The 24,388-nt window shown below is 46.7% G+C and overlaps 2 protein-coding genes across 12 annotated transcripts in view; one reads left to right on the top strand and one right to left on the bottom strand.

Moving 5' to 3' along the window:
• Positions 1–7,746, bottom strand: part of LOC116623739 (splicing factor 3A subunit 2-like) — a 144,882-nt gene extending 137,136 nt beyond the window's left edge. Inside the window, exons 1-4 of the mRNA XM_032391148.1 lie at positions 7,701–7,746; positions 6,975–7,046; positions 6,477–6,725; positions 5,918–6,360 (exon numbers count right to left, since the gene is read on the bottom strand). Of these exons, the coding sequence (XP_032247039.1) occupies positions 5,918–6,360; positions 6,477–6,725; positions 6,975–7,046; positions 7,701–7,746 (810 nt within the window). The remainder of the gene's footprint in view (positions 1–5,917; positions 6,361–6,476; positions 6,726–6,974; positions 7,047–7,700) is intronic.
• Positions 7,747–7,859: 113 nt separating this feature from the next.
• PNPLA4 (patatin like phospholipase domain containing 4) overlaps positions 7,860–24,388 on the top strand; it is a 37,716-nt gene continuing 21,187 nt past the window's right edge. For 2 of the 11 annotated variants that reach the window (XM_032391174.1, XM_032391167.1), the window contains exons 1-3: positions 8,484–9,270; positions 13,107–13,201; positions 13,367–13,502. In XM_032391174.1, coding sequence (XP_032247065.1) covers positions 9,040–9,270; positions 13,107–13,201; positions 13,367–13,502 — 462 coding nt within the window. In that variant the 5' untranslated portion in view covers positions 8,484–9,039. The other 9 variants (XM_032391168.1, XM_032391173.1, XM_032391169.1 and 6 more) reach the window with 9 other exon arrangements.

Here is a 24,388-nt window from a genome sequence, read left to right as displayed (position 1 = left end):
GATCAATGGTTGGACCAGAGACGGATCCAGATACACGGTGGACCAATTCTATATTCTGTCCACCAGAAAAACAGCTATCCTTTGTGCCATTCGGCTGAACTGAGGGGCTACCATGTCTGGTCACGTGCACCTTGAGAAGCAGAGAAGGCAGATCTCAGGAGAGAGGAAGGGAAATGCAACATGCCAGGTGAGACTCCACAAGAGCCTAGAAATCCAAAGCAGAAGCATGGTTTCTGAAGGCTTCCTGCTTCCTAGTGCCAATCCCCTAGGCTTCCCCTACATTCTAACAATTTTCTTTATCCACATACAATGACTTCTGCTTTTTCTCTCAGCAAACAATGGAATCTTAACTTATGCAAAGAATCTCAGGAACAAATAATTTTTTAAGAGGTAATTACTTTATTATTTCAGTTTTGTAAGTAGGATCCAATAATCAAGACAGTCTCATTTCAGGCAAAGCAGAATATGTCTTCTCTCCCCTCTTCCTCCAAGATAATATCTGGGTATACAAAAGAGTATTTCTGAGCAGGGCTCGCTTGATGGGCCCCATGCTCAGAAGGACCCACAGTTGCTTTAAAGATCTGCTGTCACCACCTTGAAATTCATAATAATTTTATCTCTGAACTTGAGTTTTTTTAAGATTTTTTAAAAAGATTTTTTTTTTTTTAAGATTTTACGGATATATTTGACAGAGTGAGAGCACAAGCCGGGGGAGCAGCAGGCAGAGGGAGAGGGAGATGCAGACTCCCCGCTGAGTAGGGAGCCTGATGCGGGGCTTGATCCCAGGACCCCGAGATTATGACCTGAGCCGAAGGCAGAGGCTTCACTGACTGAGCCCCCCAGACACCTCCACAGTTGCTTTTTAAGTGAGATGTGAATCTGTGGCTACTCAAAGGACTACTCTATGTATGAAAAGCTAACTTTCTTAATATGGCACTTCGAAAGTATGTTAAGAGTAGGATCCTGTACCCCAAGATGAAGAGAGAGAGAGAAAATAAGATACGGGAAAGAAAGCCTGGTGCTTAAAATGAAAACGTAAGTAGAGCTAAGGGCCCTGGACGGGAAATTTACAAATGCGAAACTAGTATCAGCCAGGGGGTAGGCTTCCCTAGGCAATGGATGTGGTCGGAATGACTCTGAACTCGCCATCTCCTATATTCAGAGAATGAATTCTGTGTTTTCATTATTTTAAATACATGCGCCAATAGGGATCTAGGACAGTTCATCAGAACTTGGGAATTGTGTTCCCTCAGGGAAAACTGCATCAGTCCGTGTAATTCCACAAATGTTACCACACAGTACCATCACATTTTATTAGCTCCTACTCTGTGGCCTGTGCCCTGAACATTCAAGCCATTACAGATCTTGAAATTACAGCTGTCTGTTACACGTCAGGCTGGGTCCTTTTGAAATTTCACCCTGACTTCCATTTCAGACTTCTGACCCATTGTATCTGTTCATTTGGTTGTGTTCCAAATAGGGAATCCATCTGCGTAGCTGGGGATGTCATTTTCATCTTAGAAATTCAGTGAAGATATTGTAAAGAATGTTTCTGAGGGGCGCCTGGATGGCTCAGTCAGTTAAGCGCCTGCCTTCAGCTCAGATCACGATCCCAGGGTCCTGGGATCGAGCCCCACTTCCGGCTCCCTGCTCAGCAGGGAGTCTGCTTCTTCCTCTCCCTCTGCCTCTCCCCACCGCTCATGTGCATGCACACACTCTCGCTAATAAATGAAATCTTTAAAAAAAAAAAAAAAGAAGAAGAAGAATGTTTTTGAGAGTTTGTGTCAATTGTATATTTATTTACAGTTTTAAAATAAAAAAATATAGTAGTGGACACTTACTAAATGGTGACCATACTTTTTTTCAAAATGGTTTAAAATTAGAGATGAAAAGACATCTGGGATCACTTCCTATTCTCCACGTTACAAATATTTACAAGTCTTGAGCTCTTAGAAGCTGGCAAAAACCAAGAAGTATAAGACAGTCCCTGCTCCAAATGAACTCTGAGCACACAGAGTGGAGGCAACCACACGTCTACCAAAATAAAAAGTCATAAATGCTACGGCAACGCCTCATGTACCAACAAAGAGGAAGGTATGGTGAATACTGACAGAAGGTGGCTCAATGTCATCATAAAGGATATAATAAGGCAGCAGAGCCTGATTTGGGCCTTGAAAAATAAGCAGGGCCTAACCGAATAGAAAAACGTGCAAGGACATTCCAGCTGAAAAGAACAGTGAACTAAAGGCAGGAATTTTATCTTAAGATTTATTTTCCCTAATGCCTAGGCCAGTCCTTGTCATATACTAGACACCAAATAAAGTTTAAAGAGTAAGCAAAGGCATAAAGATAAATGATTAGATAAATAATTTCTTTGGAGTTAAGGCCTTGGTCAATGACATGACGGCCTTTTAGAACATTGCTCCTAATGGAAATTATGCTCTTTTTACAATAACCTACGCTACGACACAGCTTCCAGGAAAAGTCGTCATCAAAAAGAGTTACTGCGAGATTGGTAAGTGGGGAAAGGGTAGCTTTCATTAATTGCTAGGCTTGCTTTTATTTATTTTTTTCTTTCCCAGCTATGAACAAGTTCTCTGTTATAAATAAACAAATATATACGTCATAGGATTAAGGACTTCTACCATTTTTCAGTAAAATTATAAATATCTAAATATGAACACCAACTACAAATTCTGACCACAGAAAGAACCAAAGTAACAAGGTTCTGAAACCTATGGCGGCCAAACAGCACAACTCAGCACAGAACGAGAGCCTAGTGTTTTATTAACTCACTGCTGAAACCGTGTAGGAAAGATAGGTCTTTGCACAGGGGGTGTTTTGGGATGAGGGGGACCTGGGCTGATAATCTCTGCATCTGTGTGGATGTGGCAAAATTGTTTTAATTCTAAATTTTCACCTATTATATATATATTTTTTCCTTTCATCGTTGTTGCAGAAGTTATACGAGACAATGCGTATGAAGGACTGGCAGGTCAAGGAAGGCCAATAATTGAAGTCGTTATTGATAACGAGATCCCAGTAAATAGGAGTAGATGCTCAGGAAGGGAAGGCATTTTGGCAAATACGAAATAGACTAAAATCTTCATTTTGTCTCCTTGAAATGAGGTGATTAGATAATTGGATGTTTTAGCAATTAGGGTGTTTCTTTTGATAACAGCAACAGTAATGTTTAAATATAGTACTCCACATTAAAAGAGAGTATTTTGGTAAATTTAATGAGGCTGAAGGCACCAAAGCTGACATTCTGTTTATCACTCAACAATTTAACTTCCCTGACATTGACATTATTTCCCTAATAATCTCTTCCACTGTAAGAAAATCATTTGGAGGATAGCAAGAAGGACGATTTCCATCTACTATACAAACTGTGGAGCAGGACTGTGGCCAGGTCAAGGGGTACAGCTCTTCTGCAACACAGTGTGCCAGAGCAGAGGACACGGATTTTCTTCTTCTGCGTTTTTTAAAATATTTAGGACTCTGTAATGCATTTGGTACCCCAACCCCACCACTTGTGTATCAAAGACCTCTTTCCCATAAAATGTATGAAGTATTCAGATTTTGAAAGATGTTCTGTTCTACCTTATGCTTAAGTAGAATATCAACCAAGAATGCCGTAATTAATTCCTTTACAATAGTAGAAGCGCTCAGAAAATCTTTACCATCTCTATTGTTCGATGCAATGTACAGTACATTGGGAATATGTTAAACTAGAATGAAGCTTAAAAATTAAAAAATAAAATGAGCTTATAAATCAATGTTAAATTTTAAAAATGTCTCTTTCATAGAACTAACTTGTTCTTTAATTTCTATGCCACGTAAAGAAGACCTATAGATTATTATATATTCCTAGATGCAGCCAACCATAAATAAATCACACTTAAGAATGTCTACTTGGAACAATAAAAAAAAATTAAAAAAAAAAAAAAAAGAATGTCTACTTGGAAACGTTTTCAGATGTTATCAAAGTTCTTTGTTATGCATGCATATATACACACATAATAGAAAAATATATATAAAACATATAATTTATGTATATTTTGAAAAAAATATTTTCCATTTACAAAAGATTCACTTAGGGGCGCCTGGGTGGCTCAGTCGGTTAAGCGAATGCCTTCTGCTCAGGTCAAGATACTGAGATCCCAGGACGTAGCCCCAGGACAGGCTCCTGCTCAGCGGGGAATCTGCTTCTCCCTCTCCCTCTGCCCCTCCCCCTTGCTCACGTGTGTGCACACGCACGTGCACAAGTTCTCTAATAAATTAAAAATCTTAGTATATGTGCTGCCGAAGCGAGCACTCTAATAAATTAAAAATCTTAAAAAAAAAAAATTCAGTTAGTGTTCCTTTAAATAACTGGTTCTTCTAGCAAATTTCTAGAGAGAGAAAATAGACACAGTGGAAGAAGTACATCTCTTAGTGAGAACTGTCTTGCTTGCTAGATTTAGAAACTTGGTTCTTAACTACCTTCAGAAAGCAAACGGAAAAGGGTGGGTGCAGCGGAGGATTAAGTCAGGGACAACTGCAGCTGCCCCCCCAGGCTCAAGAAATGCCACCACACCTTACCGCAGCTTCTGTCTTTCTCAGACCTGACTCCTGCTAGGCCGCTTTTATTTGGGGCCTGGCTCCCTCCAGGTGGCGGCATTCACTGGTGAATGCTTGTCCTTCCTTGGAGAGAGCGATCCATGGGAAGGGATGCAGCCGCTCTCCCTGGATTCAGCTGGGAAGTTCTACTCCATGACCGCAAATGTGCCTTTCTCTGAATTCTGCGGTGCTTTCAAAACAAGGGAATGCTTCAACTAGGCACAAGGGGCATGCCAACATTGACTGTTATTATATAACCTCCCCTCCCGCCCCGAAAAGGGCACTGCTGCTGTCCTCCGATAGTGTGGCCACATTTCCCTGAAATCAAGATCAGCACCCAAGATTCTAGGAGGAGGTGACAGGGGTAAGGAGTCCCCGGAAAGGAGGGAGGACGGGGTGCTGCAGGGGCAATGACAGTGTGCCCCAAGGAGGTAGTAACATGTGTTAAGGTGGTAAGATGGGAAAACAACAGTCCACACAGAGCAGACTGGAAGAAGAGATCAGACTCAGAAATGTTGAGAGAAGGTCCTGTCCTTGGAGCAGAGGTGTGGCAAATTCCCCTCCCTCCGTACCTTTCTCCCTCTTCATGGAATACACGATAAAATCTCGTGGGAGGATGCTGGGCTCAGGGAAAGGACCGCCAGGTCTAAACAGTCTGTTTTCAGGCCAGGTGTGTCCAGAGTTACGGATTTCCTACTCTCCAGATCAGTGCTCACATCCAGCGCACCTGTGTGGCTCAGGAACGGCACAGGATCAGGTCTCTGCAACGATCCATCAGCTGTCTCCCTGCCCACCAGAGCCTGCATCCCCGATGGGGAAGAACTGAATTCTCCTCAACTCTAAGCCCTGTGCCAGCTGAGCGTCTGTTATACGACGAAAGCTTCATAAATACTGGATAAATGGCTAAATAAACAAACCAGTTCAAAACGAAATTACTAAGGAAAACAGAAGCAAAAACAAGCAAATGCATTAGTAAAAAAAAAAAAAAAAAATGTTCCTAAAGGGCAATTAAGTTACTGTACATTCACAGGAGTAATTCACTTAAATCCAACCTCCGAAACATATTGATCGATGACACGCCAAACGTTACGGCTGGCCCTTCAATTCCAAAAACAAATGTGAATGAACCGGATACTCTTCCTTACCTTAGGGAGCCGAACGTTTCGATTAGCTGCATGTGAACACGATAAGGGGCAGATAAGGGGCAAGAGCACAGACTAATTTTTAAGAGAGAGTTTAAAACGGCAAGAATTAAATTACGCAGCTTTCTGAACACTCTTCCCATGACACTTACATGTCGTAGAATCTCACTCACCAGCAGTTGTGGTAACAGTGGGTGATCTGATGTCCCGTTCAGCAAAGGCTCTTGTAGTCCTGGTCCCTCCAGGTGGCCCAGTGGTAACAGGGGGTGATCTGATGTCCCGTTCAGCAAAGGCTCTTGTAGTCCTGGTCCCTCCGGGCGGCCCGGTGGTAACAGGGGGTGATCTGATGTCCCGTTCAGCAAAGGCTCTTGTAGTCCTGGTCCCTCCAGGTGGCCCAGTGGTAACAGTGGGTGATCTGATGTCCCGTTCAGCAAAGGCTCTTGTAGTCCTGGTCCCTCCGGGCGGCCCAGTGGTAACAGGGGGTGATCTGATGTCCCGTTCAGCAAAGGCTCTTGTAGTCCTGGTCCGTCCAGGCGGCCCAGTGGTAACAGTGGGTGATCTGATGTCCCGTTCAGCAAAGGCTCTTGTAGTCCTGGTCCCTCCGGGCGGCCCAGTGGTAACAGGGGTGATCTGATGTCCCGTTCAGCAAAGGCTCTTGGTAACAGGGGGTGATCTGATGTCCCGTTCAGCAAAGGCTCTTGCAGTCCTGCTGTCCCTCCGGGCGGCCCAGTGGTAACAGGGGGTGATCTGATGTCCCGTTCAGCGAAGGCTCTTGTAGTCCTGGTCCCTCCAGGCAGCCCAGTGGCAATGGCCAAACTGCAGGTTCTGCACCAGGAGATGTGCTAGGAGACCCGGGGTTCTTTCTTTCTAGTACGTGTGCTGGAGGATGCTCGTGGGAGGACCACCCTGTTACACAGGACCGTGGGGAGGATGCAGGAGCCCAGGGCTTGTCCTTCCGTATGTCCTCGGCGGACACTTGCCCTTCTCTTCACTCCATTCCAACGGTGCTAAGGAGTTCGCCCAGTCGTCGTGCCCGGCGTACGCATGAGGGTGTCTTCCCCATCCGCGGCCCCGGAAGGCTACTGATGACAACGAAGAACGCAGTGCCTTCCTCACTCATCACACCCAGGGCCCTGGCTTACAGCTAGCGTGCGCCAGCGCCCAGGGCCTGGCATCCCAAACAGGGACACACACAAGCCCGGCGTACAGGCTATTTGGGGGGCTCCTCACCTCCCCCTGGAAGGCACGACACGCGCACATTTTCCAGATTCTCCTCCGTGGCTTCGGTCAAGGAAATCTGTCCTGAAACAAGGGGCCCCGGAGAACCTTCAACCAGGAAGTCTGCGACTGACTGATTCCCGCAGGCCTGCTTATGAAGCCCAGACAGGGAAGGTGGCTGACACGGGAGGTCGGCGGGCTTTACGACTTGGCACCAACTCGGGATGTTACCATCCCGTTTTGCAGGTAAGTCACCTGAGAAGCTCAGAGAGGTTAGGCAACCTGCGCAAGGTCACACAGCCTACGGAGCCCGAGGATGCGCATGCGCACACACACACACACACTCACTCTCTCTCTCTCCTCTGTCTCTCTCTCCCCTCTCTCTCTCTCTCTCTCTCTCTCTCTCTCTCTCTGAGGTTTCCTACACCCTTAGGGAACAAGCACACGTAAGCGCAGAAAATGCTACTATGCGTCCGGCCACAACCTAGCACGTGAGCCCCGCCCGCGCGGCCACCTGGACCGCCCCCACGGTGGGGAAAAGGACAAAAACCACTTCCGGGAGACGGACGCGAGCAGGGACGAGCGCTTCCGGTGCGCAGCGAATCAGGGTCGTTCAGGGTCAGCAAACTCGCAAGTGAGGGGCCAGGCCGCAGGGGGCGCTAAAACACGCGGACGGACTAAACCGCATCGCTACGTGTGGAAGACAGCAGGACTCGAGACTAAACTGTTGTCCCTTACCCGCGCCCGGGACAGCCGGGTCAAGCGTCCGCATGTGCGCCGCCATGTTGAGTCCAGTGTTTTAAATAGGGTGGGCGGGGCCTAGCGGAGGCCTGCGTCGGCATGATGACGCCGCAGCCCCGCGCGGGTAGGCCCGCCCCGACCCTTTTCGCGAGACCTTCCTGGGCAGGCCCTCCGCGAGCGTGGGCCAGCCCTGATGGGCGGGGCCTTGTTGAGTGACGGCCCGGCCCCGCCTTCCGGCTAAGGGGGCCGTTCAACATGGCAGTGCCGCAGACCTGCGTTGGTAGGGCGGAGCGCAGGGCGGGCGCGAGGCGGGCGCCGGGCGGGCTCTGGTCCGTAGAGGTCGGTCCCAAGGGTGGGCGGGTCGGAGCAGTCCCCCACGCGGCCGGGCTGGTCCGGCGGCGACCCCCGCCCCGCCGCCCCCAGGCCCCCAGGCCCCCAGACTGATGCTGGGTCTGCGCGTACCTGCCGCGCGGATGCGGAGCGCCCCCCCTCCACTCCAGTCTGCAGAACTTCAACCCAAACCGGGGCTCCCGGCGAACAGAACAAAGGTCTTAGGCCCCTAAACTCGAGGCCCAGGCCCTGTGCGTCGTGTGAACGCGCGGGAGCGGGGTGGGGGCGGGGCAGGGAGGACACACGCCCCACCCCGGGGGCCTCCAGGTGAGCCGCGGGGTGGCCGCAGCACTTCATGCACCTGTGCACATCGGGCCCACTGAGGCTTCGGAAACACAGCTCTGCCCTTAGATTGAGCAGCACAAGTCATCCAGTGGTGCGGGTAACGTTTCTTGGGGCCTTCGACTGCCTCCGTTGGTCTTGAGATAAATATGTTGCCTTGTTGAATAATCGCTCGTTGCATAATGCAATAATGGTGGGCATCCTTTTTTGGGGTTTTTTTTTTTTTTAATATATATGGATGCTTGCAATGCAAGTGTGGGGCAGAGGAGGCAAGGACTTCTCTTGAAATGTAGTGATGCACTTGCAAAGAGCACGTGTGTCCTTTATTTGGAAGTTGCTAGTTTCTAGCGATTTTACCTTCCGCAATAGTAGCCGTCCCCCCAAAAGTGTAAAAAAGACCAAATGCCTTGCCAGTTGTAATTTATTGATCTGTTTCTTGCCGGCTGATCAAATAGGAGATTGCAGTATCTATGTGATGAATCCATATGAGATTTAACTTTTTTAAAATTAATTCAACTCTACTGGGCCAAGGTGAGAGAGTAAAAAAAGTTTCCTTGAAAAATTTGGGTATTTAATGAGACTTTCATTGACGATACTATGTTTAGCACAGGGAATTATATATTCAAACAAAGTCTTGTTACCATGAGGCACGAGACAACACACCATGTGCAATAAACTCTACCAACTTGGAGCATTTTTGTTTTCGGTAGCCAGAATGAAGCACCTCAACTTGTCCTTTGCAGCATGCGGGTTTCTGGGCATTTACCACTTGGGGGCAGCATCTGCACTTTGTAGACACGGCAAAAAGCTCCTGAAGGAGGTCAAGGCCTTTGCAGGGGCTTCTGCGGGATCCTTGGTTGCCGCTGTCCTGCTAACAGCACCCCAAAAAATAGAGGTAATGAAGTAGTACCTAGGCTGCGTTCCTTGTCTGGGCGGCGGACGGGAAGGTTGGCTCCTACTAAATTAACTGCAGAGAAATAATCCTTTGGGTAACAGAAAAGGTTAAGAGTTTTCTTTCAAAATTTAATTATTCTGGATCTGTCTTCCGGATTTGGGAAAGATTATTTTGGATGACAGTGAGACAAGGAAATAAAATGCCTTTTTTTTTTTTTTTACTCTTGAGTGATTATTTAGTCTTAAGATTCCAGCTCTGTTTCTTTCAAGCAAAGGATATTTCTTCTTTATCTGATCATGAGGACATCAGCCCTGTTTTCAAAGGCCTGGAACACTTGGCCGATAATGCTTTCTTTCCTCCCATTTACAAACAGGTGTATAAAGGAAAATGACCAACAATTTCTATTAAGCGGAATGATACAGAGATTTTATTTGTTTTTCATTCTCACAGTTAAAAAAACTGTGAATTCCAAGCAGTTTATCCAGAAGTAATGAAAATAAGCCTTCAAGGGGTGCCTGGGTGGCTCAGTCGTTAAGCGTCTGCCTTCAGCTCAGGTCATGATCCCAGGGTCCTGGGATCGAGCCCCACATCAGGCTCCTGCTTGGCGGGAAGCCTGCTTCTCCCTCTCCCACTCCCTCTGCTTGTGTTCCCTCTCTTGCTGTGTCTCTCTGTCAAATAAATAAAATGTTTAAAAAAAAAAAAGAAAAGAAGCCTTCATTAGGTATTACATTTAATGCAGTCTATGTTGTAAAAATGTTTTCTGCTTCTAGACAGCAATCATGCATTTGCTGACTGGGAGAACTGTCTTCTGTAGGTGCAGGATATCGTATTCATTCATTACTTACATACTCTAATGGCTTTGAACAACAGCTGAATAATAATTAACACATTTGTGCCCAGGAATGAATTTAAGTCACATTTAAAATGTCAAGGCGACAAAATTTTAAACATCCGGAATCTTGTTCTCATGATCTAGGATGAGCTGCTTATGAAAGAGAACCTGGAGTTGAGGCCAGCCATATGAGAATCCTCTTACGTTTTCTTCCTGTCTTTGTACGGTTGCTTTATTGGAAACTAGAGAAGGGATGCAGTGAATCGCACAGATTGAGAACCTGAAGGCAGTGAACGTAGACGTAAGGTGTGAACAGCCCGCAAGCTAGCAGAATCATATGATTTGGGTTGCAAGCTACTTTCTTTCCAGAACTCTTGAGGCCGGGGACTCCCGGGGCGTTGTTTCCTCTTCCTCGGTGCCATCTTTCCTTTAGGTGGGGCAAATCCTCAGCTTTGTGATTAAATAGACTTGGTTTCGAATCTTCAGATTTAGAAATGTATTAAGTGTGATTTAGAGGTAACGTGATTTGGAAATTCTGCCATAATACAGCCACTTAACTGAAATTCTGTGATGTTTAGACACGGACAGTTCCTCTGGAGTTGAGACTTGATACCATATTTCAAGCCAGATTACCTGTTCTTGTACCTTTTCTCAATGAATCGGAGACCCTGTTGTATTGTCTAGTTGTGTTGGTATGATTGGGTGGGTTGTTGGGTTGGTAAAGGAGCGGGACTTACTGGGCTCACACTGGAAGGTGCAGAATGATTCTGTGTATTTACCTGGAGCATCCTCATTTGTCCTTTGTCAAAATAAATTTTCGGCTAGTTGATTTAAGGTTATTTTATTTCTTTTCTTTTTAGCATTTGAAATACACCACTTGTAGGATTGCTTTGAGTTTTTTAGCAAACTGTTTTCTACTTACATCCGTGTTAGCTCAGCTCTTGCGGATGATTCCTCGAGCTTTGTGGTGTTGTGACAAATATGTGAGTAATTAATCTAGTTCTAAGCTTATGCACGTGTAATTAAGAGGAGCTACCTGATGCTGGGTGTATTTTAGGTGGCAGGCAAATTTAGACGTCCATACGTAAGAGCTCAGTGCTGCAAGCGTTTTCTCAGCCCATAATTTGCAAGGCACGGTGTTCGATATAGTGGGGAACACAAAGATGAGTAAGTCCATCGCTTAATAAGTTTCCAGTCTGGTCAGGGGGAGTGTGTGTCTGTGTGCACGTGCACGAGTGTGTGTGTGTGTAAGTAAAATTAATACAAGAAAGTAGGTTAAGTGGGCAGTCTGGCCTACTAGAAGGAGCACACATTTTGGGCACTAGCCCTTGAAGCAGCTTCCCGACAGCAGGCCTGTGTCCACTCACTGCCTACAAACCACCACCTCACAAACACAAATCTGGCTGTCTTAACCCCCCTCCCCCCCGCTACCTTCCCCTCCCACTCCCAGGGCTCTGTTTTGACTTAGGACGGGATCCAGATTTCTTGGCATGCCTCCCAAGACCCCTGTGCCTTAGTTCTGCATTGGCTCACTGATGATGATTTTCAGCTCAGTGCCCTTGTGGGCTTGTGCTCCCAGTTGTCTCTGCCAGTCTTCCTCACCTACCCCCATGTCCTGTCCAGCCCCTACTCACATTTTAGGTCTCACCCTAGATGTCTCGTTGGAGGAAAGCCTTGGTTGACGCCCGCTATGTAATTCTTTTGTTGCTGCTACAATAAATGAGCATAAACTTAATGGCTTAAAACAACACACATGTATTGTCTTAGATTTCTGGAGGTTATAATTCTGGAAAGGTCTCACTGGACTAAACTCAAATTGTCAGCAAGGCTGTGCTCCCTCTGGAGGCTCCGGAGGACCGTCTGTTTCCTTGCCTTTTACAGTTTCTGGAGGCAGCTTGCATTCCTGGGCTCAGGGCCCCTCCCTCCATCTTTAAGCCTTAAGCACAGCATCTTCCAATCTCCCTCTCTAACTCTGACACACCTCTTTCACCTACAGGGATCCTCATGATGACACTGGACTCGGCTAGATAATCCAGGATAACCTCCCCATCTCAAAATCTTTAACTTATTCACATCTGCAAAATCCCTTCTGTCTGTAAGGAAACACAGAGTCCAGAGACTAGAATGTAGCCATCTTTGGGGGTAGGAGGCTTGATTCTGCTTACCGCACCTTCATGGTGCTCTCGGATCTATGCACTGAGGCAGTCCTAGGTCTCATGAGGACAGGGGCTCTTTGTATCTCAGTCCACCTGAATCCCAGTGCCTAGGACCCGGTGTAGGTTGCATCATGCATGAATTAATAAAGGAAAGACAGACCTGGGTTCAGATCCTGACTCTGGAGGAGTTTTGATGAGATACTGGGAAAGCTGTTTAATCTTTCCAAGCCTCAGTTTTCTTACTTGTCAAGTGGGGTATTATAGTCACCTTACAGGGTTATGTGAGGATGAGCTAACAGAAGCTGCATCCGTGAATCCCAGCACATTAGACGCCCACCCTCCTCACCACTCGGAGACTACCAATGCCCAAGACCGATCTCCAAAGACAAACAGCAGTCGTCACGAGTCCCGTCTTGGTCATTGGTAATCAGTACTGTTGCAGCTGGACTGTTTCAGAGGTCACAGAATTGCGATGGGAGAGGAGGTCAGTTGTGTTGGAGAAATGTGTAGAAGAACGTGCTAAATGAGAATCACAATTGAGTCTTCAAGGATTTCCCAGATGTGGGCAAAGCCATTTGAGGTGGTTTAAAAAGAAAAGGGAAAAAAGACTGGATTTGGGAGAATGCATAGCTTGCCTGGGTACTAAGAACGGTGGGTGAGGACCGGGTCTGGGGGGTGGGGGCGATTCACGTAGCTCTGAAGGAAAGGGGCACCGAAGGCTAAGCATTGGGTTTATAAGAGCTAGGGTCCAGGTGCCTTGTGAGATGGCCACAGAATTCTGGAAAAAGAAGGAATTTTTTTTTTTTTCTTTACAAATCATAGGTTCACCTATTCATTTTCTTTTTCAGGAATGTAATGAATTTACCTACAAGTTTGCCGAAGAAATCCGAAGGCAGTCTTTTGGGGCAGTAACACCCGGCTATGATTTCATGGCCCGATTGAGGTATATACATGTATACAGAACATTTCCCCCAAAGCACGTGAAGACAGAGTGTTGAGGACAGTGTATAAACTGTGGAATGCTCAGCGTAGTGTTCTCTCTTCTAAAACATTTACAAGGCGCTCGGTAATTCAAGGTGAATAATGCGGGTCACTTTTTCTTCTTCAGAAGCGGAATGGAGCTGATTCTCCCCCCCAACGCTCATGAGTTGGCCCACAACCGACTGCACATATCTATCACCAACACCAACACCAGAGAAAATTACCTGGTCTCCAATTTTCCCTCCAGGGAGGATCTCATTAAGGTAACACAGCCGCATCTCATGTTTGAGGAATTCAGCGAGGACTTAATTACTTCTCCCAGGCGATGAGCATCACCACGTTCTTTAGATCCAGGGTTTCCTGTGATGCCTGAGAGACGAAGAGTGCTGGGTAAATGATGTGTTTGATGAGTGAGTTAACCAGTGTCCCTCAGAGGCCACCTCGGAGGCTCCAGAGACCTCCCATACTGGTTCCGTGTTTTTCTCGTGATGGTCGGCAAGCCCACGAGCACCTGGGAGCGTAGCTGGGTAGGGTAGCGGTACTAAGTTCCTTGAGTGACGTAGCTGGTATCTCCCAGTTCATGTAAGACTTCGTACACGTGCTGTCTTATTCAGTCCTCCGCAGCCTTCTATAAGGCAGGTAGGACAGGTGTGATTACTGCCCGTTTATTGCTTTCCTTTTTTTAAAGAGAAGAAACGGGTGGAGAGATTTTACATGATGTGCTCAAAGGTCATACCGCCTGCCTGGGGGAATGCAGTCTGGACCCTAGGTCTCTTGACTTTCCAATCTCATGTTCCATTTCATCCTCCCATTTTGTTTTCATGCTTTTCTAGCCAGACACATTTGAAAGTTGCTCAGTGGTGAATTTATTATCTCTGGGAAATACTTTGGCTAGAGTTGCAAATAACAGTGTGCTTGCTAAGGTAATAGATCAAATATTTGTAAATGGGAAAGAGTGTGCTTTTCTTACAAAAGCCGGGCAATTTTTTTCTCTGTTTTCCCTTTGGTGGGAATCACGGCCAGCTTCAGATAATACGGAGAATGCGTGTGTGGACACAGCAGTGGGCGAGGGATTGAGAGTAAGTGGTGAAAGTTCTGCCTGAATTACATGATAAATGCATTGGTTTTTACTATCGAGTCTAACTGTTGGAGTTTTACTGTGTGAATGATATAATTTGAAATACCTAATGAAATGCTGAACTGACAAGTAAAATTACTTTGTGACTTAATAGATTACAATATTTTTACTTGGTGTGCTGACTACGCCAGTCTTACACTCATAAATTAATAGTCTTTCCATGTTGGAAAAAGACATTTTTCTATAATCTTGTGGAGACTTGCCAACTCTGAAGGGAGAAGCTGGTCAGTCCCCGCCCGAGCTGTCCCCACCTGCCAGCGTTGGCCCAGATTCGGGGGCTGTCAGTGTGCCAGAAGGCCTCTCCGGCCTGGCCCGGCAGCACGACGCGGGTCGCCGTGTCTCAAAGCAGGAGGCATTCGATCCAGTAGTTACCTGCTCATGGCGTCCGTCCTCGGCTCCTCTCTCGACAACGGCAGGGCGCCTGGCGTTTCCCGTAACCCCTCGGAACTTACCCATCGCTGTTCATGTACTCCGTTGTTCACTGCTTTACCTGGTTAGCGTTAATCGTCGGTCTTTCTTCACCAGAGCGTAAGCTCCAAGCGGGCAGGGGTTGCTCTGATCCGTCCACTGATAGTCCCCGCACCTGGACAGTACCAGCTCCATCAATGTGGCGTCAGCCAGGCAACGGGAATGGATACACAGATGAACTGAGGTGGCATCAGCAACAAGGGCCTCACTGAGAACAAAACAAAAGAAGGGGCGCCTGGCTGACTTGGTCGGTTGAGCATCCGACTCTTTTTTTTTTTTTTTAAGATTTTATTTTTTTATTTGAGAGAGGCAGAAAGAGAGCATGAGCAGAGAGAGGGAGAAGCAGACTCTCAGCTGAGCGGGGAGCCCGACGCGGGGCTCCATCCCAGGACCCCGAGATCAGGACCCGAGCCGAAGGCAGACACCTAACCCACTGAGCCACCCAGGAGCCCGGAGCATCCAGCTCTTGATCGTGGCTCGGGTCTTGATGTCAGGGTTGTGAGTTCAGGCCCCACACTGGGTTCCACACTGGGTGTGCAGCCTACTTTAAAAAAAAAGAACAAAGCGTCTGGATCCTACACGTTGAGTGATCTTTACAAAGTAAGTGAGCTGGTCAGTGGCCCAGCTGGGACTACCGCCCAGATGTCCAGTGTTCTGCTTGATGACATCACATGCTGGATGAAATGATCCCCCTCTCAATTCCTTTTATGTGGCAGTGTGCATGGCTGAATAATGGCCTCCAAAGATGTCCACAGCCTAATCTCCAGCAACTGTGGATATGCCGCCTCCCATGGCAAAAAGGATTTTGTAGATATAATCGAGGTAAAGATCTTGAAATGGGGAGATGACCCCAGATTGTCTGGGTGGATCCAGACTAAATCCGTAAGTCCTTAAAAACGGAGATCTTCCCTGGATGCCATGCACCGCTGCTAGTTCTGAGCTCTCACGCTAGCACAGAGCCGTCTGACAGCCAGCAAAGCAAAGGGGACTTCAGTCCTCCAGCTGGTAGAAGTGAATCCTGCCAATATCTGAACGAGCAGGAAACATTCTCCCCTACGGCCTCCCAGAAGGAATGCAGCCCTCTACCAACACCTTGGTTTCAGCTTCACGAGAGATTCTGATCTCTAGACTGCGTGGTAAAAGATCTGTTTGTTATTTTAAGCCTCTAAGTTTGTAGTAATTTGTTACAGCGCGATAGCAAACTATTGCAGTAAGTAAACATGATTTTTTTTTTCAATTTCCTTTGTTTTAGATAATAACTATTCAGAGAATTGGTGTAATTACTTGAGTTCATTGAACAGAAGAGAAATAGTTGACACAAATGTGTAATATCTTGTAAGGAGAATAATTGAATAATTAACATTTATCCTAGGTTACACAAGAAGCATTTTAAATATTTAGCAGAATGCTCTAACCTTTTTCAGAACTAAAAATAGGAAGGATGGATAGTTCCTTGATGGCAGATAGTGGCTATAAAATGTCTGAAATCCATGCCTGGAATACTCAAGAAGCGTCTAGTTTAGCAGTAAGATGGGGTGGAGACTACAAGAGGGGAGAAGAAAAAGCACGGGGAGGAAAGAAAGCAAACTCCCTTGTGGGTGGGGACATCATCCGCTTCTGTGCTCTGAGTAAAAGAGAGGCCAGGTAGAATGCCCTGTGAAGAGCCACGCGGCAGGATGGGGCGGCTCCTGGTGCAGCGGGGAAGGAGAGGAGGAAGCCGCCTGCCCGCCCTTCCACTCCCCTCCCTCACGGGGAGACGGGAGGGCCTCCCAAAGCCAAGCAGGGAAGCAGCCCCTTGAGTGTGCACACTGGAGTCTCCTGGGAGCTCTGCATAGCTGCGTACCAACACCCAGCCTTGGGTTTGCCTCCCAGTGTTTGGACATTCTGGAGGCGAGAGAGACAAACAGACACAGACAGACCAAGACTCAAACCAGAGGTAGGGGATGTCAACTATCAACTGGCAGCTAGTGAAGGAATCTGGGAGTACTCAATACTAGGGATTTCAACCACCACGTTGCATTTTAAACCCATCTTACCATTAACTTGTTTATTCCCGTTCTAACTAGTGTTTTCATTTTATTTTATTTTTTATTTATTTTTTTTAAAGATTTTATTTTATCTATTTGACAGAGAGAGAGAGACAGCGAGAGAGGGAACACAAGCAGGGGGAGTGGGAGAGGGAGAAGCAGGCTCCCGGCCGAGCAGGGAGCCCAATGCGGGGCTCGATCCCAGGACCCTGGGATCATGACCTGAGCCGAAGGCAGACGCTTAACGACTGAGCCACCCAGGCGCCCCTTTTATTTTATTTTTTTTAATGCTGGGCTCTTTATTATCCACCAGCTGACTGCCACATTTAATTACAGACAGGGTGTCTACGTATGTTAAAGCGTGCATGTGTGTATGTGTATGTATGTCAAGTCCTTTGTGTGCATGCATGTGCTCTCTTGGAGTATTGCATGTTTTATGTGCATCTCTCAGTGTTCCTCTGTAGGTCTGTCATTTCCTGACACTGTCCTCCAGGGCTAATTCTGTTTGAGCCTCAGTTTTCCCAACTGTGAAACGGACGTAATGAGTCAATCTGTGTTACCATGGAGAACAATGAATAAAGCAAGTGAAAGTGTGTTTCAGCAGGAAAGCGCTGTATGCGTGTTGATTACAGCCAGTATTCAGCAAATAGTAGACAAATCAGGTACTAAGCCACAGACGTTGCTGGTCAGCATGTGTGTATGAGTCAGTCGTGAAATTTCAAGTGTCACAGCTCTCTTTCTGTGGAGTAGGATTCACACACAAGTAGTTCTTTTGCACAAGTAGTTCTTTTCCCCCTTACTTATCCTCAGTGTTCATGAAGAGTGTGCTAACCTACATCTACAATATCTCAGGAAATGGACTACTACCTAGTTTTGCCACGTTTTCGCATAAGATTTTGCATCTCTTTACCACTGGCTTTCTTTTATAAATTTGCTTTTGTGTGAGGACTCCTACTTAAGTTGTATTAATTAACTTCGCTTTTAGTTGCATGAAAGATTATTCTTTCATTTAATATCTGCAATGATGGTCGAATATTTTATAAGAACCTGTGTTGACCAATTATATGGTCCAAAGATTCCCTTCCTTTTTTTTTTTTTTTTTTTAAGATTTTATTTATTTGAGAGAGAAACACAGAGATAGCAAGAGAGAACATGAGCGGGGGGAGGAGAGGGAGAAGCAGGCTCCCCAGTCAGCAGGGAGCCTGACATGGGGCTCGATCCCAGGACCCTGGGATCATGACCTGAGCCGACAGCAGACGCTTAACCAACTGAGCCACTCAGGCGCTCCCAAAGATTCCCTTTTCTTAGAACTGGATTTCCATAGTATTCTGAATCTTACATGTGCAGTGATCTAACTCAGTTCCATGGTCTGAATGTCTCAGCTCCCCGCACAAATTCATACAGTGAATTCCGAACCCCTGATGGGATAGGATCAGGAGGTGGGCCTTTGGGAGATGAAGAGGTCATGAAGGTAAACCCCTCGCAAATGGGGTGAGTGCTCTGATAAAATAGACCCCGACAGCTAGCTCAGTCTTCCTGCCTTGTGAGGACATGGTGAGAAGCAGGCTGCGGGCACTGAATCTGCTAGCACCGCGACCTTGGATGTCCCAGCCTCTCGAAATGTGAGAAATCAGGTTCTGTTGTTGAGAAGCCACGAGTCTGTAGTGTTTTGCTATAGCATCCCAAATGGACTAAGACAGGAAACTGGTACTGAGAAGTGGGGGCGCTGCGGAACTGGGTGACAGACAGACTGGGCGAGAGAAGAGGTACGTGCTAGAAAGAGCCCACGTTGCCGTGAGCGGACGTTTAGAGGTGCTTCTGAAGAGGACCTGGACAAGAAAGAGGCGAGCTGGAGAGACAGCCACTGTCTTCTGAGAGGTTCCCTAAGGACCCGTGAGCAGAATGGTGGTAGGACTATGGACTTCTGGTAAAACCAATCTCATGAGGTCTCAGGCAGAAATGAGGACATGGTCTTGGACACTGGAGGAAAGCCCTCCCTGCTGTGAGGTATCAGTGAAGGCTTCCAGTGTTTTCTGGGAGGTATAACTTGCGAGAGATAAAAATGGGTATTTGATGAGGCCTCATTCCAAGCAGAGTGTTGAAGGAGCTGCCTAGCTTCTCTTGACTGCTTCTATAAAACGCAAGAAGAGAGAAACGACTTAAAGATGGAATCACTTATCAAAAGCGAGGTAGAGCTTAAATATTTGGACCATGCCCAGCCTGTCCTTATTGAAAAGAGTGAGTGTCTTTAGAACAGAACTGGAAGGTGTGGGCAAACAGTCATCCGATGAGGATGTTGTCAGCCATCTAAAGAGAGGCCAGGACTACCGTCCAAGACGATGGAGGTATGACCCCTGAGGCATTGCAGAGATCCTCAGGGCTGCCCCTCTCCCGAGAAGCCCAGAGCACGAGGGCAACTGTAGACACACCCTCGCCTCTCACTGGACAATCCTCCCCCGCTCGGAGCCATGGGAGTGGGGATCCCAGACAAGAGGAAAGCTCTGGGGAGCTTCAGTCAGGACACTCAGAGGTGGGGCCCCACCCCTGCCCAGCAAAGCTTCAGGGGCAGGACCCTGCCACCAAGGGCCTGCAGGACGGGACATCCCGCCGAGGAGCATATCCTCAAGCCTTAAGGTCTAACGGAATTTGCCCCCTTGCGTTTCAGACTTGCTCTGAATGTGTTACCTCTGTTTGCTTTCCTGTTTCTCCCTTTTGGAATGGGAATGTCTATCCTGTGCCTTCTCACCCCATATTTTAGAAGCACATAACATCACGATCTCGTACGTTCACAGCTGGAGAGCAGATTGCCTCAGGATGAGGGGTACCTCAAGTCTCACCCGTAGTTGACTGAGATGATATTTCGGTGAGACTTGGAACTTTAAACTTTGAGTTGATGCTAGAACAAGTTAATACTTCTTTGGCTGTTGGGAGGGATTGAATGTATTTTGCATGCAAGAAGGACATGAATTTGGGGGAAACAGGGGTGGAATGCTATGGTTTGAATATTTCTGTCACCAAAATTGGGGTTGAACCTAACCCTCGTGAGATGGTATTAGCAGGTGGGGACTTTGGGAGGTGATGAGGTTATGAGGGCAGAATACTCATGGATGGGAAGAGTTCCCTTACAAAGAGACCCCAGACAGCACTCTTGCCCCTTCGGCCACAAGAGGACACACACAGCAAGAAGATGGGAAGGGGGCTCTCACCACACACCAGAACTGCTGGTGCCATGTTCTTGAGCTCTGCAGTCCCCAGAACTGTGATAAATGTCTGTTGTTTATAAGTCACCCAGTTTATAGTATTTTAACAGCCTGAATAAGACTAAGATCCTCAAGGTTGGTGGCTGTGGTGTTCTCCCCCCCGCACCATTCTCTGTATACCACTGCAAGTCAGACATGTGGTTTGTCTTCAGATACTATTTTGTCCAGACTTTACTTGTGCCAAGTCCTCCCCAGCTCCCCACTAGTGACTCAGACAAGATAGGGAGACACATGTAACGTGTGCTACCATACAGGTGGGAATGACCCCCACACGGAGGATCCCTTTATAGAGTTAGACCAGAGCCCCAAGAGGCCTCCTCCTGCAAATGCCTCAGTGGTTGTTCTCCTCAACCAGAGAGATTCATTTTGGATGCCACACTCTTTTTTGGGGGGGTGAGTTGAGGGGCAGATGAAAATGTTCCCATGGGGGATGAAATGCACTGATCATTTACGGCGGTGGGTCGGTTGTTTTCCCAACAGATCAACACCAGATTGAGACCCCATTTGGCAAAGGCAGATGGTCCCTTGGTAATGGAAGAGCCTAGCGCTTGTGTTCGGTGGGGTGTGGTTGGCATTGTTCGCACAACTTCTCAGTGCCTTGGTTTCGTTGTAAGTTGGAATCCACACTGAGCCACCTACCCCACAAAATGCTACAGAGATCACGTGCATGGAGGCGCTTCGTCAGGTCCTCTTGAGTACCCCCCTGCTCAGGGGCCCTTGCTCTCCCGACTTTTCCCGTGTGCTGTGGGTCTGTGACAAGTCCTTTACTTGCGAGCCCCTTTACACATTATTCCCTGAAGCCTGGGCTGTTTTTCTTCCCAAGGAAATGTGCGATCAAGAAATCCAAGCCCATTTTAATACGAGTCTTCCGCAAAGTGTGATTAGGGAGGTAAATCCTTTGTTTATAAGGAACTCCTATGTCACTTGCACAGCTGAGCAGAAACGATTTTGAAATTAACCATGCCGTGGAGCGGTGGTGTTGGCCCCTTGTCTGAATTAGCACCAGTCGGTGAATTCTTCATGTTTAAAACTGAGGGACACATGTGGTCTGAGCTGGTCTTTTGACCCAAGTGAATGCTCGTTGATCCTTATTCCCAGGAAGGCTTTCATGCAGAACCACGTCGCTCTTGGGAAGAACAACCCTGTCTCCGTTGCTAGGATGTCCTCGATTTCTGCACACATAGCGGGAATGCTCTTGTCGCGAGATCGTCTCACATTTAGCCTCCTGAAGGTGAAATAAGGCCTGCATTTAAGATTGGTCATTATCTTGGGAAGACTGGGGAAGATAAATTTGAATCTGTCTTTGAATTTCAACTACACCAGCAGGTTCTGAATCAACAGCCAGATCCTCATTAAACTCCACAGCAAACTTTAGGCATAAATGGAACTTGCTGGGAATTTATTCTCTAAGGAAGCCAGGCCACATAATTTTCTAAACACCCCTTTTCTATGAAATGTGAAATGAAAAGAGCTAGTCAGAACGCGTATTGAATATGCGCTTGGCAATGTTGGTACAGTTGCTGCGGGAAGTTACTTTTATTTTCATCCTTGTATATTTAGTAAGAATGAGACAAAAAACTAATCAGTGTTTGAACCTACGTCCGTTGCTTAAAGTGCTGGGCCCTGTGATGGGCCATGAATGGCAAGACCCGAATTTCTGCATCAGTGTTTGTCAGCCGTGGCGCCCCTGATATTTGGGCTCCTCTGCTTCTCTGGTGGTGCATCCTGTGAACTACAGCATGTCTAGAAGGATCTCTGGGTTCTACCCGCTAGATGCCCGTAGTATCCCCCCCGCCCCCTCCCACACACAGTTGGGACACACAGTACTGTCCCCAGACATCGCTAAACAAAGACACCCCCTCCCCTTGCTGAGAACCTCTGCTCTCCCTGTATTGAGATTTACCGGTGAGAAAAATCTCACTGGGAAAACAACGAGGTAAGACACAGCAGAAGGACACGTTTAGGCCTACCATCTTATCAAGTGGCCTGAGAATGTCAGTGTTTGTCTCTTTCCTTAGAAAATCCTCTCTGCTTGCAGTAAAATGGCAGTAAGCAGACCTCGAAGAAAAAAAGCGACTTTGTTCTTAACTGTGGAAGCTAATTTCCCCGCTAAACTTAGTTGGATATACAAATCAGCAGCACATAGAAAGAGAAAGTGAGGTATGACGAATAAATACATAGATTTAGAGGAGTGGCAGGTGTTTTCCCTTTGGATGAGCTCTTCCTATCAGCGAGGAGGATTCGTACGGTTCTTTTTGTAGGGAAGTAATTGAATAGTATTTTTCAACCAAACACCGCAAAAGAGTTCCAAGCATTGACTTGTGAACTTCACATCATGCTCCGACACGGGGGGGTTGGGGGAAACACATAATTCGTACTCTCATGGTAGTGATTCTTTTTTTTTTTTTTGGGCAGAAGTAATTGTGCAGCATATTGAAATAGATCGTTATATTTACAGAGTGCCTTTGGTTCTCTAAAGAGCGTTAAGTACTGCAATTTCACAATATGTGTGCCATCCACAAACTGTTCCCATTACCACTACAGTGCATTTTGCCAAATAACTTCATTAAATAGCCACAGTGTGCCTGCAAAACCTACCTAGGGTCTGTAATTGTTTTTTTTAAAGGAGTAGCCAACTGATGACAGAGCCAAATTTAGTTAGAGGGAATGCAGTCCTCATAAGGCTGAACAGCCTTTGTCTGAAAAACACCCAACTGCTGATGCTCTGGGGCCCAGAAGGTTGGTTTCTGTCCTGTCGTCCCCTGCGTGGGCGTGTGATGTCATCTCCCACAAACCCAGGGACCTCTGTACACTGGGTGTACACCGCACACCATTGGGAGGAGTGCCTAAGGACAGGCCTGTCTACACCCACTCTTCCTTGAGGACGGGTGACAAATCTCCTGTAACGGGAGACTCCGCGTTTCTCCCACCGTTCAGACGGCGGGGAAGCACCAGAGGGTCTTCACTGCTACCACGGAGAGGGAGAGATAACGACAGGCATCTGTCGAGTGTCAGCCCTGAGAAGGACTGACTGACCACGCAGGAGATACCCTTGCCTTCAGCAGCTTTGGGCAGTGAGGAGCCAGGAGGCATGTTTAGAGGAGGAGAGCCTGTGCCCACTGCTAGGGACAGGACGGAGACATAACTGGGTTCCAGCGGCGTCAGGTGACAACCCACAGAGGACTTTTCCTATAGAAAGTGCATTTTGCTGGTGACCGGATCGATTATTTATTCACAGTTCAGAGTAAATTGGCCTTTGAGAGCTAACCTCAGAAAACATACCTGTAATATCGCTTCTTTGGGGGAAATGCCCTCTGAGTTCTAAATGATTCTACATAGATGATTTACAAATCAGTTTTAGGGCCATCATCCATTTCTGAATAATATATGCCCCCCCATCTCATGAAATCTTTCACAATAAACAGCCATAGCGTCTTTGCTTACTAGTTGAAAGATGATAGCTTAAATATTCAGTATCTACTGCACTGTCTTTCCAAACAGAACAGTACTGATTTGGAAACTATACTGGAAAATAAAACACGTACATGTCAGAAAGGTTCCCAGTGCCAGGCTTCTTCCGTTGGAAGAAATGGTAATATTTTAAATGGCAATCTTATTTGACTTTTTCAAAGGAAGATAAAGGATAATTGGTGTTCCTACCTGCCACTGTCTCATTTATATCCAGACCATGCTGCTAACGCATGAAATGTGCTGCTATCCTTAGCAACATCCTGGTGACAAAGTACAACACCCCTAAGCTGCAGGCTAGTCTCCCCTGTAATAACCGGAGGGGTTCGCTCCTCTGAAAAATAAGAGTGCAACTTTATTTTCATTTTTATTTTTTAAAGAAAACTCGACCGCCACCATAGGGCTCATGACCCCAAGATCAAGAGTCCCAGGCTCGGACGGAGCCAGCCAGCGCCACAAAGGTGCAACTTTAGTATGATTTTTACAGTATATGATAGAGCATTGTAAATAATTTATGAGCACATAGTCAAGAATTTAGCCTTACCTGGAGCTTAATGTTGTAATGACTTGGCTGTCTACAATTAAAATCCCAATTTTACTCAGGTGAGGTCAACGGAGACACAGAACATTGAAGTGTACATGTCTCTTCAAGGTCTTTTCAGGTATTAGAAGCGTTATTTTCTATTTAACGGTGTCCTGTGCGCACTTGACATAGATGGAACTCATTTCACGTTTTATAGTAGTTGTTATTTTTTGAAAAATTTCACATTTTATGGTAAACGTATCAA

This window comes from Phoca vitulina, unplaced genomic scaffold (genome assembly GCF_004348235.1).
Source record: "Phoca vitulina isolate PV1807 unplaced genomic scaffold, GSC_HSeal_1.0 scaffold60, whole genome shotgun sequence".
Lineage (NCBI taxonomy): Eukaryota > Metazoa > Chordata > Mammalia > Carnivora > Phocidae > Phoca > Phoca vitulina.
The sequence above is the reverse complement of the archived record's forward strand: the minus strand, read 5'-3'. Positions and strand labels throughout refer to the sequence as shown.